The sequence below is a fragment of the Thermobia domestica genome, chromosome 9 (genome assembly GCF_964235325.1).
Source record: "Thermobia domestica chromosome 9, izTheDome1.hap1.1, whole genome shotgun sequence".
Taxonomy (NCBI): domain Eukaryota; kingdom Metazoa; phylum Arthropoda; class Insecta; order Zygentoma; family Lepismatidae; genus Thermobia; species Thermobia domestica.
In genome coordinates, this window is record NC_137462.1 from 120,859,292 (window position 1) to 120,872,150 (window position 12,859).

General features: G+C 36.5%; 1 protein-coding gene across 1 annotated transcript in view; it reads right to left on the reverse strand.

Annotated features, from left to right (window-relative positions):
• Window positions 1–10,899, reverse strand: part of LOC145694977 (leucine-rich repeat-containing protein 58) — a 38,762-nt gene extending 27,863 nt beyond the window's left edge. The window contains exon 1 of the mRNA XM_081771798.1: window positions 9,653–10,899. Coding sequence (XP_081627924.1) covers window positions 9,653–10,146 — 494 coding nt within the window. The 5' untranslated portion in view covers window positions 10,147–10,899. The remainder of the gene's footprint in view (window positions 1–9,652) is intronic.
• Between the last annotated feature and the right edge of the window lie 1,960 nt (window positions 10,900–12,859).

Genomic DNA, 12,859 nt, shown 5'->3' on the forward strand with positions numbered 1-12,859 from the left:
TAGCTTATTTGCCTTTCATAAATCACCCAGCAACTGATAAGTCAACAGTTTATGAAATATTGACTGAGTGCAATCAAATAAAGTCAAGACTAAATTTGGAAAATGTTGTTGTTCTAGATCAGGCCATTTTTTTTTTTTTTTTTTTTTTCAAAAGCAACAAAATTAAATGGATACATCTCAATAAATTTAGCAGTATTGTCATAATGATGGGACCTTTTCACATAGTTTGTAACCTACTTTCTAATATTGGGAAGTTATCTGTAATGCTCGTCTTAGACTTAGCAGTAGAATCAGAAAGAATTGCAACTGACTTCATATGTCTAGTTTTAGACGGAAAGCAATACAACCATCCTGTAAGACTGCACGAATGCGTCTACGAAGCCTTAATGAGTATAATTTGGAATGAGTTCTTGGATCATGTCGAAGTCGAAAATATTCAGCTTCCTTTTACAATTACAGAATTAAATTAGTTATTTTGTTCATTTGCTAAAAACATACCTCAAAACAGATTTGAAGTGTTGTACGGAGACGACAAAATCAAAGAAATTTTTATTCTTTTCGAAGGCTATATGAATCATTTGAGACATGAGAATGGAGTACTTTCGTCTTTCTGGATCTTTTACATAGATTTAAAGGAGTTACTGTTGGGCTTGATTCGAGCTCATAGGGAAGGTAATTGGTTACTCTACCTTTCGTGTTTACAAGAAATGATCCCATGGTGTTTTCTTTAGATAAAATGAACTACGCCAGGTACTTATCAATTCAATTTGCTGAACTAATCCAATTGGAAAATACAAATCTTTCCATTTTTGAGTTTTACATGTCTGTAGAATTTTCTGTCCAGCTTAAATCAAAGAATCCATTTGCACGAATTCCAGTTGATCAGTCTTTAGAGGAGACAGTAAATAAAGATATACAGGCAGTAAGTGGACAAAAGGATTTAGTTAAAAACTTGGAGCAGTCAGTAAATACTATTTAACCGCAGAATATCGAGCTTCAGCACTTGGAAAGATGCGAAAATTTGTGTGAATCATTCCAGACAAGAAATACCAGCATCTGGATCTTCACAAGACCCATATTTCTAAAGATGAAGAACAAGTCCCTGCCTTAGTTGAGCTTTTGTAAAATGAGTGGACAGCGTGTCTATTAAAATTCCAAAATGAAATTTCGTGACTTTTTCGTGACCTTTTCTTTATCAAATCATAAGACTTCCTAAAATTTTCAAGAGCAAATTTGGGTGCGAATTAGGCCGAATTTTCATCCATGCTATAGAAACGTACTTTGTTTGCGATTTGGTAGCGTCTAAAGCCGGCCATAGACATTTTTGATTGTGAATTTTGACGTTTTATAGAACAACATTTTCCAATCTATACTTACATTTGCACAGTTAAAAAAATATATATTTTTACCCTTATGGATATTTATATTGTACATACTGAACCCCATTCTCAATACTGTAATTATTTCAAAATATTACCAAGAACATAAGAACATTATCTTATTATTACTTCAAATTCTCATATTTATTGTGTAATATGACTTGACCACATTAGAAAACACCCAACGTTAAATTTGGACGAAGGCAATCCCGACAAAAACTGAAATTTAGTTATGAACATTTTCACTCAAAAAGGCAATCTCGTTAACACATAGGTCCACGTCCCAAATAGCCTCGCTGTTAAAAGGGGCTTAAAAACTCCAATCTAACCAAATCATCAAACTTCAAAGAAGATATGGTGTGAAGAAAAATCCGTTGATGCTTCCTTTTTTCCAGATACCGGTAATAAAAGAGTTGGAATTGGAACAGTACAATCTTATAGCTTTATTCTCCTATAGACCCGGTCAAGAACGTTAAGTATCAGGTTTGGAAGCTTCAAGGACCAGGCTTTCGTACATAGTACCAATCAAAGTAAAAGCTGGGTTTTGCTACGTAAAGAGAATGTATTACGCTTTTTACACATAGATGCAGTACAAGTAGTAATACAAGGCTAATCCAAACACAGTATTAAGGAAGTCAAAACCATCTGCAAAACCACATCACCAATCGAAAGGAACGTATCTAAATCTTATTTTATCAGAAACAAATATCCTACGTTATCTTTGGATGATGACAACCTCGATTGTGTGTCAACAATACTTTTATTCAAAAATTAACTGTGACGTGTATCCAATCTTACATTTCTATTTTCCCATTTATTCTCAAAGACATTTGACTACACAGGAGCAATTTGCTAGTGGGATCGCTTATAGTTTGTGTAACAATCTCTACATGTGAGTGAGTAGTAAGAACACTTTAATTGGCCAGCCTGCTTTTAATACAATAACTCGTGTTACAGTGCAGTATAAAAAATAATACTAAGAAGGAGAAGAAGAATATGAATTATTGAAAGTTTACCTTCTTCTTTAATTGCAGACTGAACAAGTAAGCAGAAGAGGCTATCGAAAAATATGTTTACCACTCATCTAAGCACCAATTGCAGACATTTCAACAATACATTTTTGCCATAATCAATATTGTCTTCCCATTACCTCGATTTTTAATACTTCACAAAAGCTACAAGGGTTAAAAATATATACCTTTTGGGAGTAAATGGTGTGGAGTGATGTAGTGGTGTATGCGAAGAACAACTGGTTGACTTCTTCGCGGAGTAGTCCCCACTCGGAGATCCGAACGCAGAACTATTTTACCTCCGGAATGTTTTACCTCAGTTAGAACCATCAATTTACTTCTCCTCCTCCTCCGTCTCTCCTGGGATAAATATAATACATACGGTAGTATTCCCATTTCCTTTTCACATCTCCATGCTGCTGACTACTTTGTGATTCATCCGTATTTTAGGACAATGTCCCCCTCCTGAGGATAAAGTGCCCTGACCTCCACACGCTCATCGCCCTCCCACGATGCCATTGGCAACTGGTAGAGGTTAATTCTTTATCCCGGGAGTCAGTATGTCCCCACCTATCTTAGCCGCCTAAGACGTTGCCTACTTTGGAGCCGTCCACATATTACGTAACGCTATTTTTGACAAATTTTTACCTCCACCCTCCCCCTTGTCACACTTCGTAACGCAAGGCGGAACCCCTATCCTCTTTACTACGCAACACTTTTGATCACAACAAAGAAAAAACTGTTTTTAATCGTAAAACTTTTTATTACAAAATACTTCTATTCTGAATATATGTGGTGGAAGGTAACAATCCCGAAAAACTTTGGGAGGTGATTCCTTATATGAAATGAAGCAAAAAAAAGTTCCAATAAACATGGATCGAAAAAGCCTCCTTTCAGAGTTATAAACTCCCGAATATTCGAAAAATCACGATTTAAAACGCCTTAGCTTGGAAAATATATGACCTATCCCAAGCGGTTTAAGGAATTATAGGAACTAGTGTGCGCTCTGTCTAAATATCCATGTTTCAGAATTCATCGGTACCAGCTAAACGAACGCACCCTTAGTAGTTAAAGGAGTATCCCAATCCCTATACCTCAATTTCCTTTTTATAGTACGTCACGTTTCGCCGATAACGGAGGATGGTGAAACATGATAGAGCGCACACTAGTTCCTGTGTAATTCCTTAAACCGCTTGGGATAGGTCCTATAGTTTCTAAGCCAGGGCGTTTTGAAACGTGACTTTTCGAATTTTCGGCGCTTCATAACTCTGACAAGAGACGTTTTTCGACCCATGTTTATTAGAACTTTTTTATTTAATTTCATATAAGGAATAATCTCCCAGTTTTTCGAAACAACTAACTCCAGAAAAGCGTGTGCCGTAAATACAATGCTGCAATAGCCATAAAACAGGATTTTATTGTATTGTAATACACGAAGTGTTCGTCACCAGTCATGCTGGTATCTAGTAGAGTTTTCGAATCCCTTCTGTATAATTCAATTCATATAAGTTATATGTTCACAATTTTTGAAAAGAATAGAAGTATTTACTTATTTATATAAAAAAAAGGAACTGAATAAAATAATTTGTTTAAAGATTGCATATAAACCTGAGAATAAAAATAAAAATTACAGTATAAAGCATGCGTTACATAACGAGGACGTAAACCCCCTCCCCACTTTACCACGTTACACATGTGTACAACCTCTTTCTCCCACGAGGAGGTGTATGATGGGATTTTCCCTTCAGTCAGGATGAAATCTGAAGGCATTCCTCAAACTTCTTCACTTATTGTGTACTGCACATAATCACCACATAAGGTGTGAGTAATTTAAATTTGCGTAACTTCTCTGTAATGGAAACCTCTCATTTCCGGACAAATAATTATGTTCCACCGTGTCCGTTATCTAGAGGTTTCATTGTATTATGTAGTGGATTCAACACTGTTGAACTACACGCTTGTGGGGTGCCTATACACTCGCGGTCGAAAGCTTAGGATGGCCAAGATTCACTGCATGTCCTTTTATGTTGGATTATGGTCACATAATTTATTCGACGATCAACTTCGGGCCTCACACTACATAAGTAGTAATAATATTATTATTATTATTATTAATAATAATAATAATAATAATAATAATAATAATAATAATAATAATAATAATAAACAGAGAACATTGGCCGTGTTTTTGATTTTTAACGTCCGAGCAGATCAATAATGTGGTAACACACAAATACAATTCGTAGTAGAAATACAGAATTCTAATGCCTTAAGCTGGGTTGTCATTTTACAAGAATCTTGTAACTGTCATTAAAAAATCTTGTAACCAGATCTTTCTATTTACTGTTTACACATTACAACTTTCTGAATGCAAGAAACATATCCCCACCCATGCAGCACTGCACTCTGGTGCACAAATAGTGAATCTCCTCATTAAAAACGTGTATATTGGCGCGCTTCCCCTCCCCGTCCAAAAAAAAAAAAAAAAAAAAACGTTGTTTCGGAAGCAGCGAAACTGGTCTTTTCTTTATGTCAGCGGGAGGGCGATAGCAGGCAGCAAGCAAGACGACCCAGAAAGTTGCACATGGTTTGACTCCTTGAAAGATGAAAAAAATGTTGTATGTCCTTTCAAGACTATGTTTACATGGAGATATATTGTGGGGTTGCAAGATTTTTTATGACAGCTACAAGATTCTTGTAAAGTGACAACCCAGTTTAATATACTTTTTTCTTGGCTCATGCCCACCAATTGCACACAAATTTATTACATACTTGTAAACTTATATGTAACAAAAACGATTATTCCAGTATCTACTGTTCTCTTTTACTATGCATACTTGCATCATGATACAGTGAAACCTCTCTAAAGCGGACAGCCGTGGGGAATCAATAATTGTCCGCTATAGAGAGGTGTCCGCCTTAGAGAGGTCTTGATATTTTCTTGCGTAAATTAGTAAAGAAGGTAATATGCAATTAGTAACAATATTTTTGGATGAATCATGTATTCACGAATATTACCAAAATGTTACTGTACTTGTGTTGTCCTTTGCTGTCCAATACTCTATGTTCGAGGCACTGATGGAAATAAGTATAGTTCTCTGCACTTTACACTTACATTTCCGGAATGTCGCTTTAATTTGTGGGTTTACTGCACTCCAGTAATGTCTTTTTTGGGAGAATATGCGTACCCGTGGGCAAAAACTATCGAACTTGTCTTCTGCTTGGTTAGAGATTTCAACAGGACAGTAGAATAACGTGTTATTCCAAACAACGGGGAACTGTCAATCACTTTTGTGTCTAAAACAGCTTGGGTGGGAGTGGAATGCAAGCAAAGGACATGAGTGTTCTTAAACAGAGACTCTTCGTCTGGATTGCTGAGTAGACAGTTGAGGTGACAAAATGTCACAATGCTTTCTTGGTGACACATGTATGAATTACTAAAAATGTATTTTTACAATACTTTTCAACTTATTTATAGAAAGTGTCCGTAATACGGAGGTAAATAATATCTATAAAGGACAGAAAAGCCTGTCCGTGTCCGTACTAGAGAGTGTCCGCTTTAGAAAGGTTTGCCAATATGTTTTATCCTATTACAGTGTTTGGGGATTACAAAATATGTCCGTTACGGGAGGTGTCCGTTAGTAGAGGTTTCACTGTATATATATTTCGTGACTCAGGACACGCGAATAGCATTGAGGATTAGGTTGCTGAAGACGTAGAGGCAGGAGCTACTCGTATCTGACATTTATTCCATTATTTTGCACGCCCGTAAACAGGTTTAAGCATGAACAGCGGAGAACACTAAGAAGCTACAGGTGTTAACGCAAGTTTGTTTGCACAAAAAATTAAGAGTGGTGAATAGAATTTACAGAAGTGTACCATGGAACACCTGGTACCGATTTGTCTATTTACAGAGTTTGAAATGATATAATAATGTATTAAAAAAATAAATTCCGGCTAGCATCACGTCTGCGCTTGATGATGATTCCAGAGAGGATAGAAATACTGTGAAGATAATGACAAACATAATTGGAAGTTAGGGTACAAGATAGGATTTTGAGTCTTACATTGTGTACCGAAGAGCACAGTTTAGTATCCAATATATAAGGAACTTAATTTATATAGCGGCAAACATCTACTTCTATTAACAAACATAAAACATTTAAAAGTTTGCTCTGTTACCAGCTACTATACTTCAAGAAGAACCAAGAAATAAATGCAAGTTAAGTTGTAGTATCTATCGTGAGCGTAATGGCTATATTTGTAGGTGGAGCAATATGTAAATCATGTGCAAACATAGATGCAGCATGAACATAATGTGCTTCATGATCTGTGCTTGTGAAAAACGAAAATGTACTGACACCAAGTTAAAGAAAAACGTGGACGCTGAAAAAATTCGTTTTTTCAGTACATATATTCCTGAAGTGTACATTAGCATCCCCAGTTTCTATTCTTACGCAGCTACTAATGTACAAAGAGACCTTCATTTACGCGTATCGCTAACGCACCTGCTCTATACGGACCACCACTTAGCTTTCCCCTGCCTTGAAGCAGAATAAATGCAAAGCTTGTTTGTAATATCTACTTAGTACAGATTCGTTAATAATTTTAAAGAATTTATTCTTAAGTTCGGCATCCTCCTGGTCTTCGACAAAAAGCGTAAGTTTAAGTTAGATTGTTTGAAACGGATGACCAACTTTGGAACTTGACTCAATTTTAGTACATATACATAGAACTTTGCAAGGCTAAACTGCCACAAATGGTTGCCCCGGATAAGGCCCACATGAGCCTCTTTTCAATGTTGTAGTACTACCTACATTTCCACACTAATTCCTTACTATTTATTCTAGTATCATAGTTCATAACTCGTTTTTTTGAGGATACATCATACTTTCCAACGGTACCACTCACCTGTTCGAATTATACACAAGAAACGGGAACATAATTTCATAAATTTTTTTTTTTTTTAAAAATCGAAATTTTTGTGCCCCTCTGGTCCGGGTTTGTGTTCACGTAGGGATCTGAATTTTTTTAAGAAAGAAAAAAACACATTGTTCTGTACATAATACGTGTACAAAATTTCATTCTTGTACTTTGATAACTGAGGTGGGGAGAAAGTTTTGAAAGTCTAAAGCTGACCCATTTTTTCATATATGTATATACATATAAATATATATAAAAAATACTTCAAAACTATACTCGTCATGGTTATAGTTAAGGAGCCGTACTTCCCATTTAGGGAAGGACGAGAAACGCCATACTTTCAGACATTATTCATTGACTATCTAGGATGTTAAAAAGTAGGTAATAGACTGAGTTCTTGCCCTTGTACTTAGGGTGTTTAGGTATTGCAACAGTAAGATGTATCCTCGTGCACGGGAGATGAGAAGTAGCTGTTCTTAACTATTACCCTCGTCATTTCTATTTGACCTTGAGTAATGGTTCAAACCATTTTCTTTAGTATAACGAGCCCTTTCCAATGGTACCACTCACATATCCGTATCATGCACCTCAACTGGGAAATTAGGAAGAAAAAAAAAACTGGATTTTATTTTTTTTTTTTAAATCTCACCAAAACACCGTGCCCCTCTGGCCCGGGCCTGGGTTGACGTAGGGATCTGAATTTTTTTTCTAAAAATACGTTGTTATGTACATAATAAGTGTAAAAAAATTCAATCTTCTACCTTGAAAACAAAGGACGAAAAAAAATGTTGAAAGTCTGAATTTATGCCATATTTTATATATATTTACTGCGTCATTACTATTTGGCCTAGAGTCATAGTTTAATCGTTATTTTCTGCTATAACAAGCTCTTCCCAACGGTATCACTCACATCTTCGTATCATACACCAGAACTGGAAAAATGCAGAAAAACCGGAAACTTTTCAGAAAAAAATCACCTCCTCAGAACACTAGCGCCCCTCGGACCTAGACCCGATTTCACATAGGGATCTCAGAAAAATTTGAGAAATACCCAAAGGTACATACAATCCGTTTGCCAAGTTTCAATCTGATATCGTGAAAAAAAATTCAAATTTGCCTTAAGACAAAAAAAAAAAAAAATCACGTCCCTCCGCCCCCACTTGGCACTGCCGAGTTGACCATCCGATTCTAAAACGCATCTGGGGTGTTCTTTGGTTCATCCTTGACTTGACTAATAAAAAGTCCTGGCTTAAATACCTGTTATAGAACCCAAATAAGCGGTCAAAGGCGACACTACGCTATGGTAAGTTACCAATAATCCTAAAAGGGTTAATGAAGTAGTTTCTTTCACTCGTCAAAACACTTTAAGATTTTATTTTTTGGACAATGTTTAGCAGAAGGGGACCAACTAGTTTTTCCAACCAAAAAAAAAAAAAAAAATCAGTAGTCTCTGTTTACGGCAAGAGTGTACTTCATGCAGAACAAGGGCTTAAGTTTAGAGTTGCCCCTCCAGTCTAAGGTGCCCCTTGTACTTTGCAACATACAAAAAACAATGATTAAAGTATTAGAAATTGTTACATTTCACGTAACTTCAGTACTCCGTGGGCTTCACAAAAATTTAAAAGGTTTTCTTCATTATTTTTGCGCATCCGTTACACCTGTTCGCCATATTTTACAACTACCATGCTGCTGAAACCTTCCGCATCCGGCAAAGAGTACTAACTTCCACATATCTTTTCTCGCATTAAACATAACTCTCCTGCCGAACTTACATTCCTAAACATCAAATAAAAACTTTAAATTATCATTTCTTACCTCATTTCTCCTGTAAATTTTCCTGATTTTTATAAAAAGCGGAGGGGTAACTCTAAACTTAACCCAGAACAAGTGATCTTGTAATGTTGTTACATGACGCAAGCTAGGAATAAGTACGGTAGGGTTTGGTTAGCTTAGGGAAGTTAGGAATAATTTTGTTAAAACTGAGTGTAATTGCTCGTATTGCTATTTATTGTATCGGTTTCTATGAATGTTCTGCACAAAGCGCACTCTTACCCTGTTCACATTAGGTTAGTTTAGTTTATGTTAGTGTAGGGATCAAGCATAACTTTCGAATTAATGACAAAATTTCGCTTATTTCTGTTAAGCTAGTTTAGTTTAGGTTAGATTTAGTTACGTTATATTAGGTCTAAGTATTTGCATCTTCCATTTCTCCCGTAAATTTTGTTTCTTTTACGTACTTACCCCTTCTGCTAAACATTTATCCTTATTTTTAATGTACAAGTGGGAAAAAAGAAACCTTGTACTCTGATCTTAACAAATTGTAAAATCACTAACTCTTACCCTTCCAATTTCCATACACCTTTTGGTATATCCGTGATCCTGTTTCCACCTAAATATAGATACTTCAAATTCGAAAGATCCAGTATCTGTTCAGGAAACCTTGTCAAATTATTGCCACTGAGATTTAGCTCCTTTAGAGTACTAAGTCCTCGAAAGCTCTTTGGAAAACTATCTTCATCTAAAATATTGTTTTTGATTATTAAAGTTGTCAAATTACAATCCAATAATATATCAGGTATGCGTCTCAGTCTATTCGAGCTTAAATCCACCGATCTTAAGTTGTCAAATCTCCTGACACTTAAAGGAACACAACTTAACTGGTTATGATATAACAAAAGAGTTTCGATGTTATCAGTTGTCTTTTTGTCGGCATCAGCAAATGATTCCAAATTGTGCTCTAAAGATCTGGAATCTAACATCAAGTAAGAAAAATCCAATACTTTACTGGAGAGCGGATTATCGCTATCACTGCTGTCTGATGAATAGCCTTCCATTCTTCTCAAACTTAGCCATTCATGACTTGTGCAAGTAAAAGATTTCTTACACTGGATTCTCACATAATATGCCAATTATTTAGTCGCAATGACGCGGCACTTTTTCCTTAGCTGATAATACAGTGCTAAGGATTCCACGAAATGACAGGACAGTTTTCAATGATTTTCACATTATAAATTCTAGTAAATGTTTCTTTAAAACGATCTTCAAATCTTCCTGTCTTCACACGTGCACTTTTGAGTCTCCGATAAGAATGATACATTAAATAATTTAATGAATGCTCACTTGCATATCACAGGAAACAGTCTTATCTCATGTACACATATGATTGCGACTTCGGATTTGGTTGGTGAACACATGATAAGCACCACTAATGTGTAACGGGAGGGAATAAACTGATAAGCTGACGTCAGAGAAGCTGAGGAGAATCTACTTTGATCTACCAATTCTATGTAGTATTTTCTTTAATTAGTACTACCACAGAGAAAACAAAGTGCTACTTGTTGTTTTCTCTGTGGTACAATAGTTAATAACTCACACTACTTATGGAAAACCGTACATGTTTTTTTTCTGATTTTTTATGCTTCTTCCTTCGCAGACTAGCGATGAAGTTCATTGTAGAAGCAAACGAAAGATTTTGTTTGTCCTCGCATCGTGGAATCCGAACCACCATAATGTGTTCAATTTCTCCCACCGGTAACCGAATCCGTGACCCCACGCATGAAAATGTCACGCGTGCTAAACCACTAGACTAGCGATGCAGCGTTGCCAGGCTCACAAAATGCGAAAACTGTACATAAAATAAGAGTGGACTATTTGCATATATATTTTTTTCCTTAAACATTACTACGTGCAGTTTTACTATACGGATCAGGGGCGTAACTACTACGGCGCGAAACACCGCAATGCGGGGGGCCCTTTACCTAGCTCCCTAAGGATTCTTTCACATTATCCGGCGATTTGTTTTATCCGTTTCCGGCGCGGATGAGAAGTGTACCCTTTCATATTATCCGGCGTTTTGCCGTGGATGAAAAATATCCGAGCAGAGCTGCTGTGCAACTGAAGAAACAAAACCCTGTGACTCTTGTCGTATTGTGGTGGTTGCAATTGACAGATGCAAAAAGTGTCTTCTACTTGCCTTAAGACAGACAGAAAAAAAGTCAGAGACACATATGGGTTCACCCTTTTTTTGGAGAAGTGGTAACTTGAAGGAGATTTTTCTATACTGTTTCCACAATCGATAGACTTGAGCAAAATAGCAGCCAGGTTCTGGATATTTAAAATACGATCCCGTTATTCACCTGTTGTGACTGGGAAAACCAGGATAAAGTCCTTTCAGGATAGTCGGTGGTCGAGATCTATCCGAGAATTCAGTGGCGGATCTACACTGAGAAAAAAATTGTAGGTGGCGTACTTAAAAAGATAGGTTACATGCGTAATTCCTGTAATTTTTTGCACTTAACGTACAGCAGACGTATAACTGAAAACGCATGTTTTATAATACTTTCTTGTTCCATCTATACGTACTTTCCGTATGAAACAATGTAGGCGGTCAGGATCTCACATACAAATGGACGTATATAACACATAGCTGACGAAGGTAACATAAGTATATGCATGTGATATACGGAAAACTGTTAGATGTCAGACATCCTTCAACGGCATGATGTAATATCTAAGGGCAGTGCCTATGTAGCATACGGATAACGTATGCTCCGTACTGATTTCTATAGTAAGCAAGAGGATACCGTATATTTGTACAATATACCGCTGTCCGGAGAACGGATTTTTCTCTGTGTAGAAGGTAAAAACTGGGAGGCTTCCAGACCCCAGATTATGAGAAGTATGAGTTTACTATTACCTCACCAGGATAGCAGTGCAGTTTTGGGAGGATGGCGCTGCTGTTGTGTTTACATCAGTTTCTTGGCAAGCGCGGCGGGACAGAGGAGTGGAGAGTTTCACTCTGTAGTGTATCCAACGGTTTTTAAAAGTTGCAGTTTGGCTGTTATGCATAGCCTAATCTCTTTCCGCTTAATAAAGAACGCCGTAAGTTATGTGGTTGAAGTGAACCATTCCTGCAGTAATGAAGATGTATTGTGAATAGTGATATATGAATGGAAATTACCAATTTAAGAACAACATAGCACCATTAACACTTTAGTGAGCTTCTACCGTCTATTAAGCAGATTGTATAAAAATTGATTACGTTTTATTCGATGTCATTATAAAACAGGAGCAGCCCGTAAAACGTTGCTCGCTAGTTTGTTCGCAAGTTGATATCGAGGGGGTAATTTTGTTGTAGTTGTGTTTTTGCTTGTTACTTAAGATGTTCTGCAAAGAACTTCAACAACTTTTGAAACTGTTTGTCTTAACTTCAGCCAGGGGCGGATCCAGGCTGAATGTTTGGTTGGCGGTCGTTCGAAGTCAAATCAAGGTAACAGTGTATCGCAAAAAAAAAAAAAAAAAAAGTAAAACAGCTTAGAAAAGGAGAAGCAGCTATTGTCTGCAATTTCTAGAACAGAATTGGACACCTGCGATTTCGAAGGTGGACATTTTTTTTTTTTTTTTAGCAAGAACGCCAATGTAAGTAATTTCTTGCAATTTATTGCTTTATTTGACTTCTGCAACGTAAAACAAAAAAGTAGGCCTATCTATTTTAAGTTTTATTTTACACTTATAATACAAAGGTGAAAATTCTTAGGTTTTATTTTT